Source organism: Gopherus flavomarginatus, chromosome 11, assembly GCF_025201925.1.
Source record: "Gopherus flavomarginatus isolate rGopFla2 chromosome 11, rGopFla2.mat.asm, whole genome shotgun sequence".
Classification (NCBI taxonomy): Eukaryota; Metazoa; Chordata; order Testudines; family Testudinidae; genus Gopherus; species Gopherus flavomarginatus.
In genome coordinates this window covers 33,401,349-33,427,839 of record NC_066627.1, presented here as the reverse complement: position 1 = coordinate 33,427,839, position 26,491 = coordinate 33,401,349, and the positions used below count along the sequence as shown (strand labels likewise).

The 26,491-nt window shown below is 46.3% G+C and overlaps 1 protein-coding gene across 2 annotated transcripts in view; it reads left to right on the top strand.

Annotated features, from left to right (window-relative positions):
- The first annotated feature begins 318 nt into the window (after positions 1 to 318).
- Positions 319 to 26,491, top strand: part of HNF4A (hepatocyte nuclear factor 4 alpha) — a 32,652-nt gene continuing 6,479 nt past the window's right edge. Inside the window, exons 1-7 of one of the 2 annotated variants that reach the window (XM_050917399.1) lie at positions 319 to 433; positions 537 to 539; positions 9,902 to 10,076; positions 13,157 to 13,251; positions 16,831 to 16,937; positions 21,494 to 21,649; positions 26,189 to 26,276. In XM_050917399.1, coding sequence (XP_050773356.1) covers positions 319 to 433; positions 537 to 539; positions 9,902 to 10,076; positions 13,157 to 13,251; positions 16,831 to 16,937; positions 21,494 to 21,649; positions 26,189 to 26,276 — 739 coding nt within the window. The remainder of the gene's footprint in view (positions 434 to 536; positions 540 to 9,901; positions 10,077 to 13,156; positions 13,252 to 16,830; positions 16,938 to 21,493; positions 21,650 to 26,188; positions 26,277 to 26,491) is intronic. The other variant, XM_050917398.1, reaches the window with a different exon arrangement.

The window sequence follows — 26,491 nt, the reverse complement described above, 5'->3', positions numbered from 1 at the left end:
TGCATGGAGATTCAATAATAAACGGTCAACAAAATTGCTGCTGCCCCACCAAAAAAAAAAACAACAAAAAAAAAACCCAACCATCCAGCTTAGCGTTCACCAGTGGGTGAGATGATTAAAGATTAACCCCCCCCACCCCCGCCTCTTGCCTCCACCCCTCTAGGGAGTATAGGCCTTGAAGCTCAGCAAATCCTTTCACAGAAATATCTGAAATAAAAGACAACAGATAGGGGACACAGTGAAGGCAGCCGGAGGCTGAGGGGCCAATAACCTCCGACGAGTGAATCGCTGCAATCTGGCCCGTGTTTGCTGATGATAATGCGTCTCTCCAAAGCCCTGATAGACATGGAGATGGCAGATTATAGCGCAGCTTTGGACCCAGCTTACACCACTCTGGAGTTTGAGAACATGCAGGTGCTGGCCATGGGCAACGGTAAGTCTGCCTCTGCGTTTGCTTTCACCAGTCGAAGGTGGGGTTGGTGGTAGAACCAGCCAGTGCCTTCGGGAGCACAGGTCATCTGGCAACAGGCATGTAGCTGGTGCAGAGGGCACACGGGGAGCTGAAGCACCGAATCGGAGGGGAATTTTTCCTGCTCCTATAGAGAAGGGTTTCTGTTTAACTAACATGCCACTTGAACTGATCAAATGACATTAACTCAGATACCAAGGCAATGGAAAGAACCTGAACAGAACAGAAGTTTCCTGCTCAACATCTGGCCCTAGCAGACACAGCAGAGGGACTACAAGCCCAAGCTGACAGCAACTCTCTCTTACAAGTCCCTAACCCAAGGAAAAGGAGAAGTGTGGTTCTTTAGCTCCTTGCAAGGCAGGGCTTCCGAGTAAGGAGCTTTCCATGGCTTGACAGAAATACTGTGAAGCCCGAAGTTGGGATAGTGACCCTGGACAGAGAGCAGCCCTTCTAGCAGTGAAGTAGAATGAAAGCCCCAGAAGGTTTCAGTGCATCACGCCACACAGATTGTAATACCTCCACATAGAGAGAAGCTGTTCATGTGCACAGGTGGCATGACATTTCTCTTTACAACAGGCTGACCGTAGCTAGCTTGAACCCCATTGCATGGCATAATTGGTGTGAACTGAAACATATGTGGGGCTCTGAGGGAAAGGTTCAGTTCTTTAACTGGAAATAGTGTCTTATAGCTGTGATAAAAGGGCACTTTCACCCACACACCCCAGGGGAGAATCACAATTCTATCAGGATTTGCAACATTTTCCCACTGGTTATATTTTGGAACTTGTGAGGATTCCTTTTTATTAGACCCTCAGAGACACAATCAATGAAAATTCCTCTCCGGGTCCCCCACAAGTCCTCTCTAAATACTGGTTTAATCGCTAAGCCGAGTATGCTGCAGAAAGCAACTAACTAGCTCTCAGGGCTAGCAGAATGACGTCCCCGCACCCAGGTCAGCTCCCTTAACACGAGCCTGCTCTGGAGACAGAAACAACTTTTACTTACAAAAAGAACAGAACAGGAGTACTTGTGGCACCTTGTATCTTTTTGCAGATACAGACTAACACGGCTGCTACTCTGAAAACTTTTACTTACAGAATCCTGTCACTGATCTAGTCTCACTGTGGCTGCAAGAGAGAACTTCTCCTGCCACAAACCATCTCTATAGAGTTGGGCTCCCCCTGTATATTGTCCCTCTGCTCAGCACTCCATGCGGTCAGCATCTCCAGAGCATATGAACCCAGAGGGAGCAGATCTGAGTGGTGGGTGTAATCTGCCTGAAGTGGGGCATAGACTGTAACTACCATTAACTGCATCAAGGCTGTTCAGTGCATCAAGTCTCAGTATGCAGAGCTCCTCTCTCCAGTGCTGTCTCATGCAGCTTGGCTAAGAACGCTGTCAGATTTTCTAGAAGTGGTAAAGTTTTATTAAATCCCCCAGCCTCTGCCAAGGGGCTCGTTAGGGGCAGAATGGGTGAGAGAGAGAACATAATGGGTTATGCTGTGGAAATTAACTCCACAGCCCTGAAACATCCCTCATCTGCTGTAACTCCTCCAGCCCTTGTTTTGCGTCTTGGTCCCACATTTGCATCTTGGCAAGCTGAGCGATTTGGCTTGGAGAGTTCAGGAGACACAGGGTGGTGGGATGCACAGAGAGGCAGCCGCCTTCATACTCCATCTCCTTGAATTCTGTGGAATCAGTTGACTCGCAGAGAGGTCTGTAAGCTGGGCCTAAGCTTTACTACTAAGCTTAAAGCCCCTCACGTGGCCTTTGTGCCATCCATCTAAGCAGGGCCGGCTCCAGGCACCAGCTGAGGAAGCAGAAGCCTGGGGCAGCACATTATAAGTTTGTCTGCCAGCTTTTGGGGGGGGGGAGGGGGGTTTGGGGGCAGCAAAAAAGGTACAGACAGCCCTTCATCTAATGTATTGAACTCTCTCATCTGTGGGGAGTCATCACAACCTCTAAGGCCTAGAAAGCCTGTTGAAGCTTTGTAGGGCCAGAGTAGACACTATCTGTACCGAGTTTGCTTCAATATGTTTTTAGCAGAAATGGCTGACAAATTCTACAGGGACAGTTCTGATTTTATAAGCTGTAGCAAAGGTGATCACCTTGCAACAGGCCCTGCAAGAGTAGAGTATCAGCTTCATTTCCTGCATCTTTTCTCTTCCAAGAAGTTTGTGTGTTCAGGCCCAGTAGGAAAAATGCCCTAGAAACTCTCTGCTAGTAATCCAGCCAATTCATCTGAACAGCTTCCCTCTTCTTGATATGTGATACTTTGGGGCCTTTGAGCTATAATGGAGAAGATTTAAGTGAAAAGTCTACATCAGTGGCTCTCAATCTTTCCAGACTACTGTACCCCTTTCAGCAGTCTGATTTGTGTTGCATAACCCCAAATTTCACCTCATTTAAAAATCAGACATAAAAATACAAAATACAGCACACTATTACTGAAAAATTGCCGACTTTCTCATTTTTACCATATAATTATAAAATAAATCAACTGGAATATAAATATTGTACTTACATTTGAGTGTATAGTATATAGAGCCGCATGAACAAGTCATTGTATGACATTTTAGTTTGCACTGACTTCACTAGTGCTTTTTCTGTAGCCTGTTGTAAAACTAGGCAAATATCTAGATGAGTTGATATACCCCCTGGAAGACCTCTGCGTACACCCAGGAGTACATATATCCCTGGTTGAGAACCAGTGGTCTACATTTTTAGAAAGGATGAGGACATGAGGGTTAACTCCGATTCTGGCAAAATTCCCACTCAGACACCCACAATCTGCCTACCTAAATAACCCATCTCTTTTGTTTTGTTGTTGTTTTATTTTTGCATTGGACGCAGTCCTCTATATTTCTGATCCAAACCTGCTGTGAAATGTTGCTGTGTGCTGTTAAACAGACATTATGTTCCATTCCAGAGGTGGCCACATTTCAATGGTAGATGCATTTCATACCTTTTTATAGTTTTGATGCTTCTAGTTTTGAAAAATGCTTTGGGATTGGTCAGGATAAAAATTGCTATACAAGTGTTAGATCATTTTCACTGTTATTAATTCCCTGGCTTTAAAAGGGAATTAGCTTTTTCATCTTCCTTGTCCTAACTTCTGACTAATCCCCATTAAACAGGCATTGTTGGGACAGCCAGGGAGAGAGAGGACAGTCATTTAAGTTTCTGACACTATACAAACAATAATAGTTTGAAAATTATCCATCAGCAAATAATTCCATTTCTGTTTCCAGCCAGTGAGAACAGGAGACTGGTAGACAGTAAGCTTTTTGGGGTAGGGACTGTCTTTTTGTTATGTGTGTGTGCACAGGCCCAGCACAAAGGGGCCCTCATCCCTGATTGGGGTCTCTGGAGACTACTGTCATTCATGTAATAAATAATGAGGTGATAGTGTGCAGCACTCTCTGATGTTTTTCTTCTCTGATTCCATATCTTTGTTTTATGTTATATATGTTTGGAGGAAATTGACATATACTCATTTTTCTGACATGATTTCATCTCTGACTGTCTGAGACCCTCTGAACTGTCACACCGAGAGGAGGCATGTTTGTAGGCAGCAGCCTTCCTGCAAAGCATCACAGAAGCTACTAGCTGAAAGCTAATGAGACGTGACTCACTCGCTCAGGGGCAGGTGCCAGATGGGGCAACACAACTTTGAAAGCGACCCCTAAAATCCAGAGTATCAATGAGAGGGAACAAAGCCCAGAAGGGCAGAATTCATGAGGACAGGTAGATATGAGCTCAGAGAAGGAGGAAGTTCCTAAGTGGTATCAAAAAGCAGGAGAGTGATCTGGAATTAGAATCAGAGATGGAAGCCTGTAAAGGAGACAAAGGCTGCAGGGAAGGACAGGAAGGGTGTGTAAAAAAACCGCCTCAGGAGAGATCAAACCAGCTGCAAATTTCTCATCATTAACATGGCAGTGCAGGCTGATGCTACAGCCCCCAGCATATACCTTGATCCAGGGGGCAGGGGACATTGCATGCTCCGGACGGTCACCTTTCGCTACTAGAGATTGCGGGAGGGCTGCAATTTACTCTGTTCTGTGTAAATTCAGTACGGTTCTCTCAATCCTGGCAAGATGCAAATACATCTTGCTGGACTGGACAACAGCCACTTAGAAAGCTTACATCCAAACAGAATCCCCCCCCCCACACACACACACACACCCAGCCTCAGCTGCTACTGCTGCTGTTGCAGAAGATGGATTGAGCAGACCCAAGGCCTTAGGGTTTGTCTGCATGGGAGATTTGCCCAGTTATATCAGTATAATTATAGCGATCTAACTAAACCACTCTGGTTATACCAGTATAACTCCCCCATGCAGACACTCTTATTCTGAAATAGGCTTCTGAGTTTGAACAGCTTCCAAAGTGACATAAGCCACACCAGAAAAAGGCCCTCTGGGAGCAGAATAAGAGTGGCCATGTGGGAAGTAGAACTCCAGTGCTTTAAATTCACACCCCAGTTTATACCAGTATAACTTCCCCTCACAGACAAGCCCTTATTCAGAGGCAAGTGAAGAGATGTTTTGGAGCCTGTGTGTATCTCTGTGCAGTGGATCAGGGGGAACAATTTCCTAGTCTGTAGCAGTCCAGTTCTCTAGCCTCTCTGGAGCCTAGTTAAACAAACAGGCAAACAAAAGAAACTTCCCACAAGCAGGGCTTTAAACAAAGGGCTCACGAGGCTCCTTCAGCCTGGCCTCTAAATGAACTCTACAGCAACAGAGCTTTGCCAGCAGCATTGTCCTACCCTCCTCTCCACCCCAGGATTCTGGCTCCTACTGCCAGCCCCAGATCTTCTGTGCACAGCCCTCTTATCATGTGCTGGTGAAAGGCCTAATTTGCCCAGCCTTGCTCCCAGGTGGATCTCTGCACCGAGGCAGCTGTGGCCTATACTGAGAGAGTGTTAACCCTCTTCCTGCCAGAGCCTGTGTGAGGTCTATACATCTTTTCACAACAGGAAAGGAAATGGTGGGTAGAATATTGGGTTTCTTCCTCTCAGATCAGACAGATTCTTCGTGGGGGTTAGAGCAGAGATTCATTCATAGTGCAAGCCTGAGGAAGCCAATGGAGTTACCTCAAGAATGGGTTTGACCCCCAGACCCCATGAGATCCAGTGTCTGTTGTGAGCAAGGCAGAGGTTCATTCAAACCTTTTTTTAGGATTCCAGGTCATTTTTAGCTTACGCCCCCTGAGTTTTTGCTTTGCAGAGACCATGTCACTCACCACGGATGGTTGATGATGGCCTTCTAGAGTTGCATAGAAATTCCAGCTGTCTCCATTAGAATCCTTCAGGTAGCTTTCTAGGGTTTTCTCGTGGTCTCTCCTAATTCCTACTGGCGTCTATCAGTGTCAGTGTCAGTACAGCAGTGGGACCAGTAGAAATCAGAAGACCAGCAGACTCATTTCTCTGTTTCTATGGCCATGTGAAATCAGTCAATAATTTTCATCTGGAATTTCCATTGAGGAAGACAATGGTATCTGTGCTGATACATGACATATGGAGGTGTCAGTCACAGTTACAGGGTTAGCAACATTCGATGCCATCAGCCTTAAGGTTGGTTGGCTCCCATCCTTCCCAGTCAATGTTTATGCAAAGCCCCTGGGGGAGATGATGTCATAAAAATCATAGAGATGTCAGCCTGGAAGGGACCTTGATAGGTCACCTAGTCCAGTCCCTGGCACTGAGGCAGGACTCAGTACTCTCTAGACCAGCCCTGACTAACCTGTTCACAGAAACCTCCAGTGAAGGAGATTTCACAACTAGAGCCCTGCGCGGATACAAATTTATATCTGTCATCTGTGGATATAAATCAGTATCTGGGGAATCGCCGCCACTCCCAGGAGCCAGCGCCGGCAGTTCCTCCTGTGTGGCTGTACTGCCCCTAGCCCCACTCCCATCCCTTCCATGCAGCTGTCTGCATCACTGCATCTCTTTTCTGGGGTCCATACAGCCACGTCGGAGGACAGGGCTGGGGTGGGGTTCAAGGCTGCCCGGGGGGGGCAAGTGGGGCAATTTGCCCCAGGCCCTGGGCCCCGCAGGGGCCCCCATGAGAGTTTTTCAGGGCCCCTGGAGCAGGATCCTTCACTCGCTCCGGGGGCCCTGGAAAACTGTCACAGGGCCTGGGCCCCCGGAGCTTCTTCTGCTCCAGGTCTTCGGCGGCAGGGGGGTCCTTCTGCCCTGGGGCGGAAGGACCCCCCTGTAGCCGAATTATCACTGAAGACCCAGCACTTCGGTGGCGGGTCCCACTTCGGCAGTAATTCGGTGGGGGGGCCCCCTGCCATGAGTCTTTGGGGCACTTCAGCAGCGGGTCCCGGAGAGGAAGGACCCCCCGCCACCGAAGCGGGAACCCTCTGCCGCCAAAGACCCCAGACCCTCTGAATCCTCTGGGCGTCCCTGGTGGGGTTGAGGGGCAGTACAGCTGCAGTGGAGAGGGCACTGGCTCCCGGGAGCAGCAGCTCCACGTCCTGCTCCTTTCACCCATGCAGTTCCCAGGAGAGCCCTACGTTTCCGCGGATACCGATTTATATCAGTGGATATCCACATCTGCAGATATAAATTTGTATCTGCGCAGGGCTCTATCCACAACCTCCCTAGGTAATTTGTTCCAGTGCTTAACTATCCTTACAGCTAAGAAGTTTTTCATAATGTCCAACCTAAATCTCCCTCGCTGCAATTTAAGCCCATTGCTTCTTGTCCTGTCCTCAGTGGACAGGGAGAACAATTGGCCACCCTCCTTTTTATAACAATCTTTCATGAACTTGAAGAATGTAATCATGTCCTGCCTCAATCTTCTCTTCTCCAGACTAAATAACTCCAGTTTTTTCAATCTTTCCTCATAGTTCATGTTTTCTAGATCTTTAATCATTTTTGTTGCTCTCCTCTGGACTTTCTCCAATTTGTCCACATCTTTCCCAAAGTGTAGTGCCCAGAACTGGACACAGTACTCAAGTTGAGGCCTTATCACTGCTGAATAGAGTGTAGAATTACTTCTTTTGTCTTGCTTACAACACTCCAGCTAATACATCCCAGAATGATGTCTGATTTTTTGTAACAGTATTACATTGTTGACACATATTTAGTATGTGATCCACTATAATGCCCCAAATCCTTTTTCCTAGGCAGTTATTTCCTACTTATTATATGTGCAATTCATTGTTCCTTCCTCAGTGGAGTACTTTGCATTTGTCCTTATTGTATTTCATTCTGTTTATTTCAGACAATTTCCCCAGTTTGTCAAGAACATTTTGAATTTCAATCCTGTTCTCCAAAGCACTTACAAACCCTCCCAGCTTGGTATCCTCTTCAAACTTTATAAGTGTACTCTCTCTATTACCATCCAAACCATTTGTGATGATACTGAATTGAACCAGATCCAGAACAGTTCCCTGGAGGACCCCAATCAATATGCCCTTCCAGCTTGACTATGAACCAGTGATAGCTATTCTCTGAGTATGGTTTTCCAGTTAAGCACTGACTTTATAGTAGGTTTGTCTAGGTTATATCTTCCTAGTTTGTTTATGGGAAGGTCATGTAAGATAGTATAAAAAGTTCTACTAAAATTGAGATATATCACATCTACTGCTTCCCCCCTATACACAAGGCTTGTTACTCTGTCAAAGAAGGATATTAGGCTGGTTTGACAAACCCATATTGACGGTTACTTTTCACCTTATTATCTTCTAGGTGCTTACAAATGGATTGTTTGATTATTTGCTCCATTATCTTTCTGGGTACCGAAGCTAAGGTGTCTGGTCTGTAATTCCCTGCGTTGTCCTTATTCCTAGATGATGGCTTGGGGTCTAATGTTCTCAGAGACTCAAGGATGCCCAGATATGTCTCCCAAGTTCTACAGTCTCAGCTCTCTCTTTCTGGGCTGGAGTGTGCAACCCTTGCTCAGATGGAGGGAGCACTGACTCACACAAGTCAATGGGGCTCATCATGTGGGAAAGGGCTCCCTCATCTCAGTAAGGACAGCCCAATCTATGTCTGACTGCGCTAGGGATCATCATGAAAGTGAACTGGCTGCGGTGTATCCTAACAACCCAGGTGTTGTGCCTGTTGACAGGAAAAAGCATTTAGAGCAGTGGCTGACGCTGCATTTGAGGGAGTTTGTCCACACGATCCACCAAGATGGTTGATGCCCTCAGAGACCCTTTGGATTAATTGCTGCTTCGGGATTGCCAGTTGGAAACAGTGGCCCATAAGGTATTTTTCCATCAGCAGCTGGTCAAGAGGCTCTCATGCAAACCTCACAATAACTATCCCTGTGTTTGTCACCACACTCCTCTAATACATTCTACTTAGGGATAGTCTGGGCCAGTGGTCCCCAACCTTTTCGTCTGGTGGGCGCCAGATGAAGGACTGTGGTGCCGGTGGAGCACTCGCCGAAATGCAGCTGAATTTCAGCAGCATTTCGGCGGTGATGCCTCTCGATGACATCACTTGTTGGCAAGCGGAGTTATCAAGAGGTGTCACCGCCGAAATGCTGTAGAAATTCGGTGGCATTTCGGCGGATGCTCCACCGCCAGCCAGGACGCAGGCGCATTTAGATGCCCCCGCAGGCGCCATGGCTCCCACGAGCACCACATTGGGGACCCCTGGTCTGGGCTCTTTGAAGGCTAAAATGAGTTCAGAATGCAGCTGCCTACCTATTAAATTGGGTGGCCCACACTGAGCACATGACACCTGTGCTCCAAGTACTGTCCTGGCTAGCTGTCTGCTTCCAGGGGCAATTCAAGGGGTTGTGGTCAGCACCACAAAACAGAAACTGAAATGTGAAAATCCCCAGTGAATATCGGCTCTGTGCAGTGCTAGCTGTGAGCTGTGTTGCCACAAAGTTTGAGACTGTGTCTGGATTCCAGACTGTTTGAATGCTAATCATAATGTGTGTGCAGTGACTTTCATCACAGGGTCTTCATGCACTTTGCAAACATGAAGTATTTACTGTCCCCCTTAAACTGAGCCATTGGGTGGCCTGATTTTAAGGGGTATTGAGCACCCAACCCCCTAACTGAAGTCCATGGGAGCTGTAAGTGTCCGGCTCCTTAGAAACTCAGGCCACTTATTTGGGTGCCTAAGTTTAGGAATCCAGATTGGAACATTTTGATCCCAGGGCCAGATTTTCCAAGGAGCCGAGCACCCCCAGTATGTGCATGTGTGTGCATGCATGTGTACGTGCTGTAACTAGAGGTACTGCTGCACCCCAAGGCTTGAAGAGTTTTCCATTATCTACAAAGTTTACAGTCTGATTCAATGGCTTTCAGTACTCTCGTGATACAAATTGTTCCAGCGTCCCTGTGTGTGTGTACGTGCATGCCACAGGGTCCCCCTGGTTACCTCTTGCCTCCTTGGGTAAAGAGCAGCTTCTCTGACTCTTCATTGTCTCCTTCTCTTTGTCCTTCCTGACGTAGACACGTCTCCATCAGACGCGACAAACCTCAGCGCCTCCAATAGCATTGGGGTGAGCGCACTGTGCGCCATCTGCGGGGACCGTGCCACGGGGAAGCACTATGGGGCCTCCAGCTGTGATGGCTGTAAAGGCTTCTTCAGGAGGAGTGTCAGGAAGAACCACATGTACTCCTGCAGGTATGGACTGAGGGCACCAGGACATCGTGCTGTGCAAGGCTCCAGCTGGAGCAAGGCATGTGCCATAGACAAGAGGGGGAACGAGTCTACCAGGAACTGCACTGAGAATCCCCCAGAACTTGGGGTCACTATTTCCTGTTGTCTTCTTTACCCCACATCTCACAGTACTGACCTGTCCCTCCAGCTGAGGAAGGCTGGACACAGCTCCCAGCAGAGCTTCTCACCGGCCTCAAGCCAGCGGTCACTTGAGAGTAGCAGGGAATGACGGCCTCATTCTATGGGACTAAGCACACTTTCTCTGCAACACCCTAACCCCTGCTGGGCTGGGGAGAAAGGCTGAGAGGAGCCGTCATTGCAAAGCAAGATAGAATGTTTCCTACTGCTGGGGGCTGAGCACCTCGCCTCCACCACACTCCTAGTCTGGTGGGCAGGTGTGGTGCTGAACTCCCATTCCTCCATGCGAGGCAGTGCAACAGGCCATTGGGATATTACTCCTGCATCAATCCCAGCAGAGTCTGGTCTGGGGTAAAATTTCCAAAAGCACCGAAATAATTGTAGAAGCCTACGGCCTATTTTTAAAAGTAACTTAGGCACTCAGGTGTGGGGGTGTTCAGATTTTTAAAGGGATCTCGGCATTGCTCAGCTGAGCAGAGCTACGCTTAACCTCTTGGCAGGCTGTTCCTGGTGGAATTTTCAGCCTGGAGTGAGGTCGCTCCGTGCCGCTGAGGCTCCCTATAGAGTGCGTGGGGATAGTCAAGCACCTACGAAAGTAGAAGCTGGCCAGCTGAGCAGGGAGCTGCCTAACCAAGCCAGGAGTGAAATGCTGGAGAGAGGAGAGGGACTTAGGGGTCTACAGGGTTGAGCTGGTGCACCTGGCTGAAGAGCCAGAGATAAACACCTCCTTCTGCCTGGGAATCCCAGCTGTGAACTCTCTCCTGGAGTTATGCACCTAAGCCTAGATAGCCCATGGCCTAGCAGCCAGTACCCCCTCTCTCTGGCTCCTGTTCACGTTCAATACCTCACTCACTCTCGCCCTACGTATATCTGTGACCCTGGCTGTCTTGTGTGCAGATGCTGAGCTTCCCCCACCATCTGCAGCCAGCCCTCCTGCTTAGGGGGTAGCAGACATCAGGTCTTAGGCATGCTCAGAGCATGTCTATGGGATGGGGCCCTACTGACAAGTCAGGCATCCCCCCACCAAGTTTGAGAATCCTGCTTTGGGGCCTCTGGGATTTCAGTTTGAGCTGCAGCTCTGAGCAGCTTGTTAGCTGTGGGGCAGCAGCAGCACTTAGGCTGTCTTGAAATGCTGACAAGCAGAAATGTAGGGACCGTGGGGTTGAGGCAGCACCTAAACTGCAGCTTTGAAAATGTCTGTGGTGCCCCCATGGCGACTGTAGGCACCTAAAACCCTTTACAAATCTGGCCCGTGGGTGCCTAAGTTTCACTGAAAGTCAATGAGGCCTCAAAGTCCCTTTTGAAAATGAGACTGAGGTGCTTTTGAAAATGGTATCCTAGATCTCGGAGAAGCTGGCTGGGGAATGTGCATGGCAGTGTAAATGCAGCACCTGAGGAGCAGAGAGGAGCCCCCGATGTATGACAGAGGTGTAATTTGAAGTGTAGCTTGGAGCCTAGGGCTAAGCTTTTCAAAAATGGGTGCCTAATGTTAGACTCCTGCATCCATACAGGGCTGGTGCAAGGATATTTTGTTCCCTAGGCAAAACTTCCACCTTGTGCCCCTCTGCCTTCCCTCCCCTCCCCCTGGAGCATTGCTTATTATAAACTTTCAAAAATGAATACAGTAGTGTAAAAAAAATTGGGGGGCACTGCTTTTTGGTGCCCCCAAATCTTGGCACCCTAGGTGGCGGCCTAGTTCACCTAGTGGTTACACCAGCCCTGCATCCATACTTAGACATCTAAATAAGTGGCCTGATTTTCCAAAGTGCTGAGCATCCTGCAGCTGCCACTGACTCAGGTGGTCATGGTGACACATTCAGCAGTTTGGAAAAGAAGGCCACTTATTTAGGTGCCTAAACATGGACTTAGAAGGCTACCACCAGGCACCTATCCTGGAAAATATTGGCTATGGGCTTTAATGGAACACTATGAAAACAGCACTCTCAAAAGCTAAACAACTGACATGGCGGGGGCCCTGTGTCCCTTGGGTCCCCCTACATGCCATATTCACAGGTTTAGTAAGCTGACGTGATCAACCAGCTGAAAACTATATAGCGAGCATGAGAAGTGCCAATAAAATCTGTACTGCAAACGACTGTTGACACTGTGCTACACACTAGAGCCATAAACAAGGGAAACAAGGGAGTGTCATGGACCTGGATCTAGCATTGGGGAAGGAAGAAATTGCTGTGGTTTGGATCAGTGAAGATTGGGGGTTATACTGGGAGATGGGTCTGTTTGAGCTTTAGTGCAGTGTTGTGTGGTGATAAAGGGTGGGAACCTGGGGGTCAGGATGTCTCGATTCTAAGCCTAGCTCTGGGAGGGACTGTGGTGTAGCGCAATGGTTCTCAACATATTCCATTCCAGACCACCTATCCTCCAGGATCTCCCTCCTACCTAGCTGTGTTCTACTGGGGACCCTCCACCCATTTAGCAGTATAGGGGGCAGGTTGGTTCTGACCCCCCTGTTGCTTGTGTGTGACCCTGCTGGGGGTTGTAACCCCCATCTTGATCAACCCTTGTCTAGTGGTCAGAGAAAAGGGCTAAGGGTCAGGACTCCTGGTTTGTATTCCCACCTCTGCCATTACCTTGCTCTGCAACCTTAGGCAAGTTTCTTGGCTCCCATAGAAATTAATGGGAGTTCTGTGTCCGAATTCCTAAATTTCCCATTATGATCATCTAGTCTGACCTCCTGCACAATGCAGGCCACAGAATCTCACCCACCCACTCCTGTAACAAACCCCTAATCTATGTCTGAGTTATTGAAGTCCTCAAACTGTGGTTTGAAGACCTCAAGGTGCAGAGAATCCTCTGGTTTTGTGTCTCAGAGCACATGGCCCCTGTGGGCTGCTCTCTCCTTAGACTCTAGGCTGTTGCAGCTGCTCACCTCCCTTTCTCCTCCTCAGGTTTAACAGGCAGTGTGTGGTAGATAAGGACAAAAGAAACCAGTGTCGATACTGCAGGCTAAAGAAGTGCTTTCGAGCAGGGATGAAGAAAGAAGGTAGGTGACTGTGTGCTTTATCTGTTCTAATGCCAGTCACTGGTTGGGTGTGACACCAATTACACAGCCGGTTTGGTCGCCTCTACCCTGCCAACCACAGACACCTACACACAACTTCACACAAATACCAATCCAATTATGTACACTTCCAGAGACACGCCTAGATGCTACAGACTCCAACCTGCGCACCAACATCTACTTGCACTCACAAACACAGAAAATATTTACAGGCAGGCACTCCCTCCCTCCCTCTGACATGCACACGTACCTTGCACTTGCACATCCAGTGTAGCTGTATACATGTGTATAGGACCAATATCGCTGAAGCATTTAGAAAAGCTGCATAATGTTGGCAAAAGAACCAAGCTTCAGAGCCCCAGTTAGTTTGGATACCGAGAAGATCACCACATAATTAAGACCCTGAGTGCATGAATCACATCAGGTTTGATCAGTGTGAAATCAGCTGTCTCTCACTTTATAACAATTATTTTTTAGGGGGTCGGGGTTGGCTGCAAGTTCTCTCCCCCGGAGTATCCGATCATTCTGGAGTCCAGTGAGTAGTCACTGGGAATTGAGTAACCACCAGTGCGTCCCACAAGGCCTAGCAGACTTTTTGGCCTTTCCTCATTCGGCCTGTGCCCTAAACTAGAGGATAGGTTACCTAGTTGATTGCCAACTACTTAAGGCCTTCTCTGCAATGGAGAATTGTTTCAGTAGAATACTACAGAGCCTATACTGGCGTAGCCACCTAGTGTAGAGACAGTGTACACCAACAAGAGGAGTTTTGTTGCTTGGGGGTGTGATTTTTTTCACACTCCTGACTGACACATTTATGCCAATATAAGTTTTAAGTTTAAACAAAGCCTAAGGTGTGACTTTAAATCAATATAGTTATACTACTCTAAATCCCTGTGTGGACACTTTTATTCCAGTGTAAGGGGGTCATCTTTGGTTTAGCTTATGTCACTTGGGAAGCTAAACCAAAAAGGGTACTTCTGTAGTGGAATAAAAGTATCCACAAAGGGACTTATACTTGTATAGCTGTAAAAGCAGCAAAGAGTCCTGTGGCACCTTACAGACTAACAGACGTCTGTTAGTCTATACAGCAGATGACACTAACGTCTGCTAGTCTATAAGGTGCCACAGGACTCTTTGCTGCTTTTACAGATCCAGACTAACATGGCTACCCCTCTGATACTTGTATAGCTTTGTCCAGTAAAACTTTCCCGTGTAGACAAGACCTCAGTAGTGTTTTGTATCTGCTTCTTTCTGGGATGAGTCACTAGTCCTTGCTCTTTGGCACTGAACTTATTCTGCTGATGAGGGAACATGAGGATCTCCATTTGGAGGACACCGACATTTTTGTTTTTCAAAACACTGGCTAATAATTTTTTATGTCATGGCAAAGTTTGAAAACTCTTGATCCTCCTGCCCCGAATGGGGATTGGTGCAAAGGGCTATTTTCAATAAAGAGCATTTCTGAATGAATTGCCTGCTATATTTTTTTATCCTGAGCAAGTGCTGGTGGCTTTTACATAGGAACAAATAACCAGGGACATTTTGCACACTGAGAGAAGTGCCTTTTCACAAGTTTACCAAAAAGCAAAACTCCATTCATTTTTGCTCAAAATTTTCATTAGTACCCAGAGAATTATGCACAGTGTGGGGCATACTGAGGGAGCCAGCAAAAGGCCCATGTACCACTTAAGTCCCACTTAATCCCAAGTGGTGCATAGATCTCAAGATGGTCTTCTGCACAGAGATCAATGTCGCTCTATACACAGACAATGGTAAAATGTCCACTCCAAAATGGTGCATTTCCACCTTTAAGAAAGACTCTGGTGGAAAGTGCTGATAATTCACCCCCAGTAAAATGTGTGAATGGTCATCAAAATATCCACTGCCAGGTGTGGCTACTCACCACAGCCTCGCTTTGCTCCACATGCTCCCTGCACAGCTACCTTTGGGGCCTCTGCAGTGTTTCCTGCATCTGTAACACAGACATGATGGGCCAGTCAGTGGCGTAACATCAGAGATGAATTTGGTTCCTCGAATGCACAACTTAAAACCCAAAGTTCTCCTGATTCCAGCTTGTGTCCTCTCTGCCCTCAGCCCGTTGAATAAAGCAACCTCCCGGGATAACAGACACCTCAAGCTGCTGCAGCCAAAACATAGGCCCTTTGAGAACACCCTAACCCTGCCTTCCATGAGGAACATTTCTCCCCATACTAATAGGGACAAGGCATTGCCAAGAGCTTGCCTTAATTTTGCCTGAAGGACAGAGGAATCCTCTCTCTTTAGAGCCTACTCATCTTGTGCTTGAAGCTCTGCTTGTGTCTGTTAATATTCAATAGAAGTTACATTAGGTCCATGACCAGCTAATACTGAGCAAACATTTAGAAAACATCCTGGTGTGACTGAACCCGGGGCCTGGCCACTGATAATGAGCAACGTAACCTTGAGAGCTCCTATTTACAGCTGCTGACTGCAGGGCTTTTATTTCAGCCGAGCCCAGTTATTGCTTTTTATCAGACTGAATTATACATTCAGAAAATATAAATCCAGGGAGCCACAAGCATTGTGCAGTGATTTTGGTGATACAGTGGATCGATAGCCTCTTCTAGCAGATTGCTCGGATGACTGTATCTCTTCCAGCGTAGTTTGCCTACCATGGGTCACAATCAGCACAAGTACCTTTCAGCAGATGCTGGAATTCACCTCCTCAGCATTATTGCTCCAACAGCAGCAGACACCCCTTAGACTTCCAGCCTAAGCCCTTCAGAGGAACAAACCAACCAGGGAGATGTATGAGAGAGAAACATACCTGTCACTGTGACTCTTCAGTCTCAGATATTCTGTGACATACCTAACTGAGAGCTTAGATACTCAAGCAATAGTCTCTGCAAGATGCACAGTAACTATTGTTTCCTTTATCATTCTAGCATACAGGTGGTTCCCCAAAACACGATTGTACATCTCTATGCTGCATGAACGCAAAGCCGTATTGGCCACATTTTCAAAGGCTTCCGAAGTTATGTCCACAAAATACATTTGCACCCAGCTTTTGTGTGTACAGAGTGAATAGCTGGGTGCATGATGGCCAGTTGTCAGAAGTCATGGGTTTGGGGAAGGTTGTGAGGGTTAACAAGGCACATGGACATTTTTCATGCATGGCTTAAGAGCCCAAAACTGGCACTATAGCATGGGACCAAGTCTGCACTTGGGAGCAGATCCACTACCCATGAGTCACTGGGGGGCTTTCCATTGACCTCAATGAGCATTGGCTCAAGCACTTACACACCAAAATAGTTCAGTACCAAGATGTTTTAGGCCCCCAGGAGAGCCCAAATGTTGAATTATGCCCTACATTTTGGTCACCAATGTTTGAAAATCAGGCTCCCCGTGTTTAAAACTTGATTCAGCTGCATCCTGGCCTGCCTCCCACACTGTGTAGCTGTGAAACCTTGGCTAAGGAAAGCTGAGGATTTAGTGTGTAAAGGTAACACCAACGGAGTGGGAGGGCGTTTGGTAAACACATTCCTGACTGAGCTTTAGCTGACCCCAAATCCTTCCTTGCAGCTGTACAGAACGAACGTGATCGAATCAGCACCCGGCGATCCAGTTATGAAGACAGCAGCTTGCCTTCCATCAACATCTTACTGCAGGCAGAAGTCCTTGCACAACAGGTACCTCTTCTTTCCTGGTAGCCTACTGCTAATGCATCAGGTGCAAAGTTTTCAGTAGAGCCAGGTGAATAATCCATCACTGATTCTAGGGTTACCACCTGAGGAGGTGTGGAGGATTGTTACTTATCTGCAGACTGAACACCATTTTTCTCAAAGGTGGTTGTTACTTGAAACCGTTCATGATATAATTGTTGGTCTGGAGCTGATCTGTGAACAGGGTTGCTGCAAGTGCTTGACATTTCAGCTATGTAGACTGGACACAAAAGGCCACATCCTCAGCTGATGTAAGGTGGTGAAGCTTCACTGAAGTCAATGGAGCCATGCTGACACACACTCAACAAGATTAATAGGCAGCAAAATTAAAATAAATAAAAGGGAGCACTTCACACAATGCACCGTCAACCTGTGGAACTCATTGCCAGGGGGTGTTGTGCCAGCAAAAGGTATAACTGGGTTCAAAAAACAATTAGAGAAGTTAGTGGAGGATAGGTCCATCAGTGGCTATTAGTCAAGATTGTCAGGGATGCAACCCCATGCTCAAGTGTCCATAAACCTCCAACTGTGAGAAGCTAGAACTGGACAAAAGGGGAAGGATCTTCAAAATTGCCCTATTTGTTCATGCCCTCTGAAGTATCCGGCCACTGTCAGACACAGGTTACTGGGTTAGATGGTCTGATAGGTTAGATGGTACTGGGTTAGATGGACCCAGTATGGCCATTCTTATGTTCTTACACCATCTGGCATATAGGTCATATGGTATGTTTCTATTCCCTGTTTAGACGAGAATAAATCTTGGAATTAGGCTTCTGGTTCAAATAGTTGTGATTATGAATTCAAAGTTTGCTTTATGTAAATATTTTCGCTAACGTTTGCTTAAAATTCTTTGTGTCTGTAAACATTCCTGCCAGGACACTCATTTGCTAGAATATTCACAGAAAGGGGCCCAGAAAGAGGAAGCAAATTTGTTTAAGAATTTGAATAAATAGCCATAGGCTTAAAAAATTGACTTTGTCTGGGATGAACTGAGCCCCAGAATTCCAAGAAAGGCAAACACTCGGGATGTTCCTATCAGGCCTCCAGGTCAGAAAGCATTTCACACAATCTCCTCGCCATCAGACAACCTGAATCTAAAGCACTGGCAATATCCAGCGGTGCAGCCTTAAATCCAGTGACATAATGCAAGGAAACCATTCAAACCATTACCACTGCAATGCAAGGAAGGTCATCTTACAAGACCATGCATCACCCAGCCCATCTCAGTCTTGGTCACCTTAAGCACACTCCCTGCTCTCCCTGCTCTGCCAGTGATGCCAACCTCAGTCCATCCAGGGTCTTTATCTCCTTTGATAGGTATCACCATGTCTTGTGCGATGTTGCTGCTTATACTTGGAATGAGCTTCCCAAATCTCCAGGCCAAACCACCTCCCTCACCTCATTCAAATCTCTCCTAAGAAGGGCTGGAGGGAGAATAGTTAAGAAAGGAGAAAGGGGGAAATTAACAGAAGCATTAAGGCATTTCCAAGCACAGCGGGATGACAATTTTTGTCCAAAACTTTTTTTTGCTGATAAATGCAGATTTGGGTTGACTGAAATATTTGTGTTAAATTTGCCATATGGTTTCAGGCAAACCAACAAACAAAAACAACCCTGCCAAAACAAAACCAAAAAATTCTGAAAAAATAGAAATTTTATTTAAATTTTTTTAATTTGAAATGACTTTTTGTTTTGAAATTTATTTCAATTTCATTTAAAACACATAAAAACTTTGTAAACACTTGAAAATGAACAAAATGTTTAATTTGAACTGCAGTTATTTTTTTCCTTACTCTTTGATTTACCAAAAAATTTGAAAACTTTTCATTTCAGGTCAGTTTGAAACAATTATTTGATTTTTTTTTCGAAACGGCCAGCAAACTGGAAAATCACATTATTTACACAGCTCCATGTCCAAGCTCTAGGGCTTGATCCTGAGAAGTGCTGAGCATTCCTGGCTTCAAAGGGATTTGAGGGCATTCAGGATCCCAAAGGAGTGCTCAGCAGCCTACAGGATCAAGGCCCTAGTGAGTAACCATGTGATCTTTTAATTGTCCCCCTTGTCCTTCCTTTCCCCGTCCCCAACCTTCTGTCTGCTGATACTCTCTGTGGTGTATTGGGCCTGGTCTACACTACGCTGTTAAACCGATTTTAACAGCGTTAAATCGATTTAACGCTGCACCCGTCCACACTACGCTGCTCTTTATATCAATTTAAAGGGCTTTTTAAATTGATTTCTGTACTCCTACAAAACGAGAGGAGTAACACTAAAATTGATATTACTATATCAGATTAGGGTTAGTGTGGACGCAAATCGACATTATTGGCCTCATTATTTTACAGTAGCTACCCACAGTGCACCGCTCCAGAAATCGACGCTAGCCTTGGACCATGGACGCACACCACTGAATTAATGTGCCTAGTGTGGACGCGCACAATCGACTTTATAATATCTGTTTTATAAAATCGGTTTAAGCTAATTCGAATTTATCCTGTAGTGTAGACGTAGCCTTGGGTAGAATGTCAGGCCAAGATTTTCTAAAGTCACTAGTGATTTGGGATGTCTCTGTCTCAGCTTCCGGGTGCCCAACGGGAGACAATTTTCAGAGTCGGGTGCCCAACTGATTTTTCTTAGCATAAATCCAACACTACTCAAAACACGAGGCCTTTCTGAAAATCTTGGCCCACGCCTTAGCTCATTCTACGAGGCTCCTAGCACATTTATGGGCCCTGTAAAGATAACATCACACTCTGCTGCAAGGTGAAATAAGGGTCCTCTGGCCACGAGGCTTCCAAGGGAAGAGCATTTTACAATGAGACTGGATGTTCTGAAGCAGCATGCTCCTTTGTTGAGTCAGGTCTCCTGATAAAGCCAGCAGCCCCGAAGAAACTCATCGAGACTGCTCCATTCCAGCAGAGCACACACAGACTCATTAAACACTGGGGATCCTAGCATGCTAATCAGTAACTTATACATGCCTCGCTAATTAGAACAAGATATTGCTGAGGAGCCGCTTTCTCTGGGATCTCAGGTCACTCACCCAGAGGTCTGTGTTTATTTGCTAAGCCTTCCGGGCACCCTGATTAGGGTATTACATGGTGAGATTTTTACAATCTTATTTATTCAATAACAGCTCTAGAGCTGGAGAGGTTCCAAGAAATGCAACCTGGAAAAACTGCTGGTGCCTTTCAAACCAGTGAAGCCGTGAAAGAGGGAGCCAGGGCTGGGTGAAAGTGCTGGGATGCAACAGGACAGGAAGTGCAGGATTCCAGAGGGCAGAAGGAAGAGAGTGGTGGGTCTGGTTAATCACTCACAAAGTCATAAGGAAAAACTGGTGATTAAAGCCAGATTTTGAAACAAGCTGAGTATGCAACCGTGCATGCAATATGTGCACGCACTTGCGCATCTCATTGGCATGGAAGTTTGCTGCACTTTTGCATGAAAATGGGGTCCCTGCACATGAAGACGTGCCAGATCAGTCATTTGCAAGTGAAATGGCACCATTTGCCTTTGCAATCATAGTAATTCTGCATGCAAATTGGACGCATGGTGTATTTTTGTGGGCCTATTTGCACATGTACAGTTTGGCAAAATGTTTCTGACTTTAAACTGGGGCTTCAGCATTTCAAATGGGGATTTTAAATTTAAATGCTCTGGTTCTGATCTCACTTAAGCCAGCTTTAAGCCTGGGTAACTGACCTCAGTGGAGAGACTCCTGATTTATGTCAGCAGGAGTGAGAGGAGAATCAGGCACTATATTCAATATCTTATGAAAAAAGCCTGGTAAAGGCAGTGATAGCTCTGTTTGGTTGGGAGCAGGGTATGGCTGGCATGGAGGTAGGGTAGTTCTCTGATCGCTCGCTGGTGGGGAGAAGTCTTTTCTCTAGCACCAGCACTAGCCTTGATGAGCCTCTGCTGAAGGGAAACTGGGTTTATATCAGTGCCCGTAGTACAGAAAGAAGAAATGACAGACTCGTCTGTGGGCCACATTGGGCTCTGGTGTAAATCCACTGAAACCTGACTTACTCAAACAGAGGAAGAACTCTTGACTCTGGACATGTTTCTCACATGCTTTACAGACCACTCAAGTCTGGTCAGGGAACGACACATTGATAATGGGGGTATCTAGGCTTTGCCTCTGTTTTTCATTCCCTTCCTCCTGTGATAAAGAAAGAAAGCAAATCTAGATCCAACTCCCAAGTTTCTGGGGCTCATATGTACTAATCCAGGCTCTCTGTCCAGACCTAGCTTAGAGATAGCTCAGTTGCTAGTACGGAGCATCATTCCTGACATCTCAGCTATACAGAGGAAAAAGCTCCTGACTCCATTGATACCTGCCTGCCTTTTAATCTGTTCTTTAATTAATCTCTGTAGATCCACAAACCTACATCTTATATCAGAGAAGGCAGAAATGCTGCCCCCACTTTTCATGGGTCTTCCCAGCTTCTGGGACTTTCATATCACTGGCTCTTCCAGCTCTGAAATATGAAGATCCTACATGGGTCCCTTCTCATCATTGCAGATATCATCACCAATTTCTGTGATCAACGGAGACATCCGAGGGAAGAAGATTGCAAACATAACAGACGTGTGTGAATCCATGAAGCAGCAGTTGCTGGTGCTGGTGGAGTGGGCCAAGTACATCCCGGCCTTCTGCGAGCTTCCCTTAGATGATCAGGTTAGTGCCATTTGACCTCCTATGGCTCTTTCCCGTGGAGGGTAATCTGTGGCCAAGAGGAATGGCCCGATCTGCAAAGAAGTTGCACATTGTTTACTCAATTATCATGACTGCACAAGCAGATCAGATAACTGCACGCATACAATACTAGCACTGGCCATTTGCATGTGCAGTTAAGCAGACTGTTTGCACAATCGCTGTAACAATGTGCTCAGCTAGACACATGTAGCGCCCCTCTCCAGCAGACAGAGCTCCAGGAATCTATGTAATCTCTTTGGGGGTTACACGCATAATCGTGCACACATTTTACAAGCAAAATTTTTCATGGACAGATGGTTGGTGAATCATTGGTGAATGCTACTGCGGCACTTTGAAAACCTAAAGTGCTATACAATGCTTAGGATAATTAGACTGATTAGGTACAGTATATTGGCTTAATGTTTGAAGGCCTTTCTGTTGCCTAACATTAAAAAAATCTATCTTTAATTATTCACTGGGCCTTTGGTTTCCTGGTGTCAGTGGTAACTGTTATTGATAGTAATTTATAAATTATAATAAAAACGTGTCTAAGATCCCAAACCAACAGCAGCACCTCTGTAGACTGAAAAGTTGCTCATATATTTGTATTTAAAGCAAGATATTAAAGTAATTTACTTACCAAGACCAGCATAGAGTGCTCTGCATTCCCCTTGTAAGAAGTAAACCATAAGATCTAAGGGTATGTCTACACTGCTGGCAGAGTGTGATTTCAGACATACCCTCGCTAGCTTTAATCTAACTAGCTCAGGTCCGTGGCAGCCTGGGCTTCAGCACAGGCTGGCCACCCAAGTAAGAACTCAGGGTCCCAGGAAGGCTTGCATACCGCTATGCTCCCCATACTAGCTAGATTGAAGCTATCTTTGGCATGTCTACACAAGCTGCATTCATACTTTAGACATGCCCTAACACAGCCCCAGTGGCACAAGGAAGTGCTCAGAGTTAAGGACTGCGTTTCAAAGTTGCGTGCAACTGATGGAAGTGGTGAAAATGCACAACTATCTATGTATAGGTGGTACGCATGCTCAAAATACACACATAAAAGTGGGAGTGTGCAGGGAAAACTAATGAGAATCCATTTCTGCAGAAGGCTCACAGTACCTGTAGTGGGGCAGGAGGATGTTTTCAAGTTGTTTTTTGTTCACAAATTTAAAAAGGGTTCTTTTCATCCAGGATCAGGGAGCAGCCCAATGACCTCCGGATCAGAGGGTAGTTTTTACCAAATCAGAAGATTAGGATATTTAGAAAGTGAGAGTGCCCAGCTAGTAAAGAAAACCCACAGTCATCTCACACTGCAGATCACTGGGAAATCTGCAGCCTTTAGGAATGCTCCCATTTCTATCTATTTGGGTGGTAGCTTTGAATTATTTACAGTGATAAACAGCATGCTAAATTCCTAAAGCAAATACACTTAGAAATCACAGAAAACAAAATGGTGTCCAACGGCACATTGTATTTACCTAGCAAACAGGCTGCAGCATATAGAGGGCTAGATGCAGCTACTGTTCTATCAAGTCTTTCACTGCCACTTGGAATGGATGCTGTAAAACCCAGTTAATGCTTTGTAAGATCTATAACAGTTTGCACATGGAACGTCCTCACCAAGTGTCTTTGGCTCAGTCATGGGAATTTTTTAGAAAGGAAATAACCAAGGAGCAGATTGCCTGACCCCTGTGTTCACACTGAAGAGAGGTTTTTTACATGCTTCCTGCCTCGATGTGATTCGTGGTCTGAGTAACTGCTCGTCAGTGTGAGTAAGGGGCTCACAGTCTGGCCCAATATGTCAGGGAAGAATCCAGGAGAAAAATATTTGCATTTTTTTTCTGAAATGCACATTAAAAAACACCAGAACAATTAGACCCACATTTTCAAAGGAAGATGAACCACATGACAGTGTGGGAGCCACAACTAGAAATGGCAGCAAAAATGTGTGAGTCCCTGAGCCAGCTGCATGGTGGACACTAGAGAAGTTTTCCATCAGAAACTGCAGTTTTGTGGAAATCCAAATGTATTGTGGGAATGCCAGTTTCAGTGAAACTTTCCACAGGAAGATGTCAAAACAAATTAATGTTGAAACACTTTAAGGTAAAATACTTCATTTCAGCTTTCTCATTTTGTTTAGACTTTTATATTCAATTAAACTATTAATCTTAATATTATATTGGTATATGTTATATTTAATATTTTAATAGAATATAAAGTCAAAATGAATCAACATTATCGAAACAAAACATTTCAACATTACCAACATAATTTAACATTATTGAAACAAAATGTTTTGATAGTTGTGAATCAAAACATTTTGGCCTTTTCATTTCACAGGAAATTGTGAAACTTTCGATGCAGAACGATTTATTTTTTAAGTTCAGAATTCCCTGAGGAATGGAAATTCCAGTTTTGACCAGCTCCCGCACACACAGATAGCTGTAGTTACACAACAAACTGGGCGACTGCACACATCTGGCCATCTGCACATGCACTTCACATTGTGTTGCACAAATGAGGGTTTCACAACACCTTGAAGCATTCACCCTTTTTGTAGAAGTCCCTGTTCTATTTATTTGCATAATACCTTTGTCCTCTCAAATATCAGCATCTTTTCTAATCAGAGCTTTGTTCTAGCTCATTTGCATTCTCTTGACACTTATGGTGGAGTGAGGCTTCCCTTGGCTTCATCTGATGCTGAAAGATAACACTCAGGAAAACTGTGATATATTCCTGCTCCTTGCTTCATTCTCCTTTTCACCCTCTGTTTGTTCAACACGCAGAGGCTGGACCATCCCTATCAGGACACACTTTTCCAAGTCTCTCCATTAATGTTTAATAGTTGTTTTCTTCGGCCAACATCCCTGCCTGGCTATTAAGAAGCAGCTGGGCCACGCTGTCCAATAGTTAACCTTTGTTTCTACAAAAGCTTTGAAATTGTTAACAGAATGGGGCAAAAGATCCGGGACATTCTCAGGAACCACTGAGGGGTATAACATGAAGAACATCAATTATTAACGTCAGGGCAGAAAAACATCTCTTTGCCTTCATTGGTCTTAACTGTCCACTGCCACTGGGGAGCAAATGACCAGAAGATGAGCCCACCCGCTGGTGGGATATAGCAAGTGGCGTGGTGACCCCACCTGCTGGTGGGACATAGCACGGCATGGTGACCCCATCCACTGGTGGGATGTAGTGTGTGACATGGTGACCACACTCTGGGTGAGATGTAAGGCATGAGATGGTGACCCCACTCCTGGTGGGACAAAGGGGGGACATGGAAATGATCCTACTTATTGTCATGATGTAGAATGTGAAATGGAAACCGCCCTCTCCCCTGGCATGAATGCATTATGCAGGAGTGACTCTGCTCCCCTAGCTCTCTAGCATGGCACGTATCATGCAGAAGCGACTCTACCCCTCTGGTGTGAGTGTCCAATGCCATTCCAGGCAATGCAATATTATTCGTGTGACAAGTTCTGCGAGGGTTACCAAAGTGTGAGAAAAAGACAGACCCCTCAGGTATCTGTCAGAGGCAGGAAGCCCCCCCACCAGGCTGGGTCACAGACTCTGGGGTTTGTTCCCTGCTTGTCACGACTATCCATTCCTGAGCCACTGGCTGGCTGCTCTGTGGGGTAATGCCGTCTCTCTCTTTTCTCCCAGGGTCAGTCACAGTTTCTCCCACTCACTTTTTGATAAGATGTCTTTTATAGATCCCGACAACCTTCTTGCCTTCCTTATACTTGGGACACTGGAGCAGGATGAGTGTGTCTCTGCTGCCATGCTGAGTGCACAGTTGCTCCTCAGACTGGGCTTTGTACCTCCCGATTTCCATCTTTTGTGCAGAGCCACCCAGAGGCGGGGGCAAGTGGGGCAATTTTCCCCAGGCCCTGGGCCCCGCAAGCCCTGGCCTGACAGTGGTCCAGGTTTTCGGTGGCATTTCGGCAGTGGGGGGCCCTTCAGTTGCTCCGGGTCTTTGGCAGCATTTCGGCGGCATGGGCCTCTTCAGTGCTGTCAAAGACGTGGAGCAACTGAAGGTCCCCCCGCCACCAAAATGCTGAAGACCTGGACTGCCACTGGGTGAGTACAAGCACTGCAGCTCCCCCGCTTTGGCCTAGGCCCCCTGAATCCTCTAGGTGGCCTTACTCTTGTGTGTGGTCAGCAGTTGTGAGAATCTGTCTTAGTGTTGCACATGCCAGTGCAGTGAGGTGGGTGAGAATTCTGTGCAGGGATCTGGACCAGCTCAGGTGCTGGGCTAGTATCTTGAGCATCTTTTGGTTTAGATTGTTGGCTCCCTGGCCAAAGGGTTGGCGATGCTGCACCTGAGGAGTGGTGAGATGTAGGAGAACATTGTGTTTGAACCCCCACATATAACCAGAGCAAGGACCTTATTCCTCTGCCCTGACATGAGCAATGCAAGAGTGGGCACTTCCTCTACATTCTACTTATGTGGAATCAAAGCAAAGCACTCACCCTCCTTCTCCCAGTCACCCAGGTAATACGTCTCTGTCCTTGCAGGTGGCATTGCTGAGGGCCCACGCAGGAGAACACCTGCTCCTAGGAGCTGCCAAGAGGTCCATGGTGTTCAAAGACATCTTGCTATTAGGTAAACCACTTCTCCTCTATGCCAGGATGTTGCTGCTTCCTCTAGTAAAGCAGATACACTCACATGGGATCATCCTCTTTATGGATTTGAAAGGGATGGGCATTTTACCTCGTCCTGTGTCATTTTTGGTGAATGGCGCATTGGGTCGGAATTCTCATGTATCCAGGGAACCTAGCACTGCCCTGGGGTTCAGTTGGTGCTTCTGATCTAAGGGC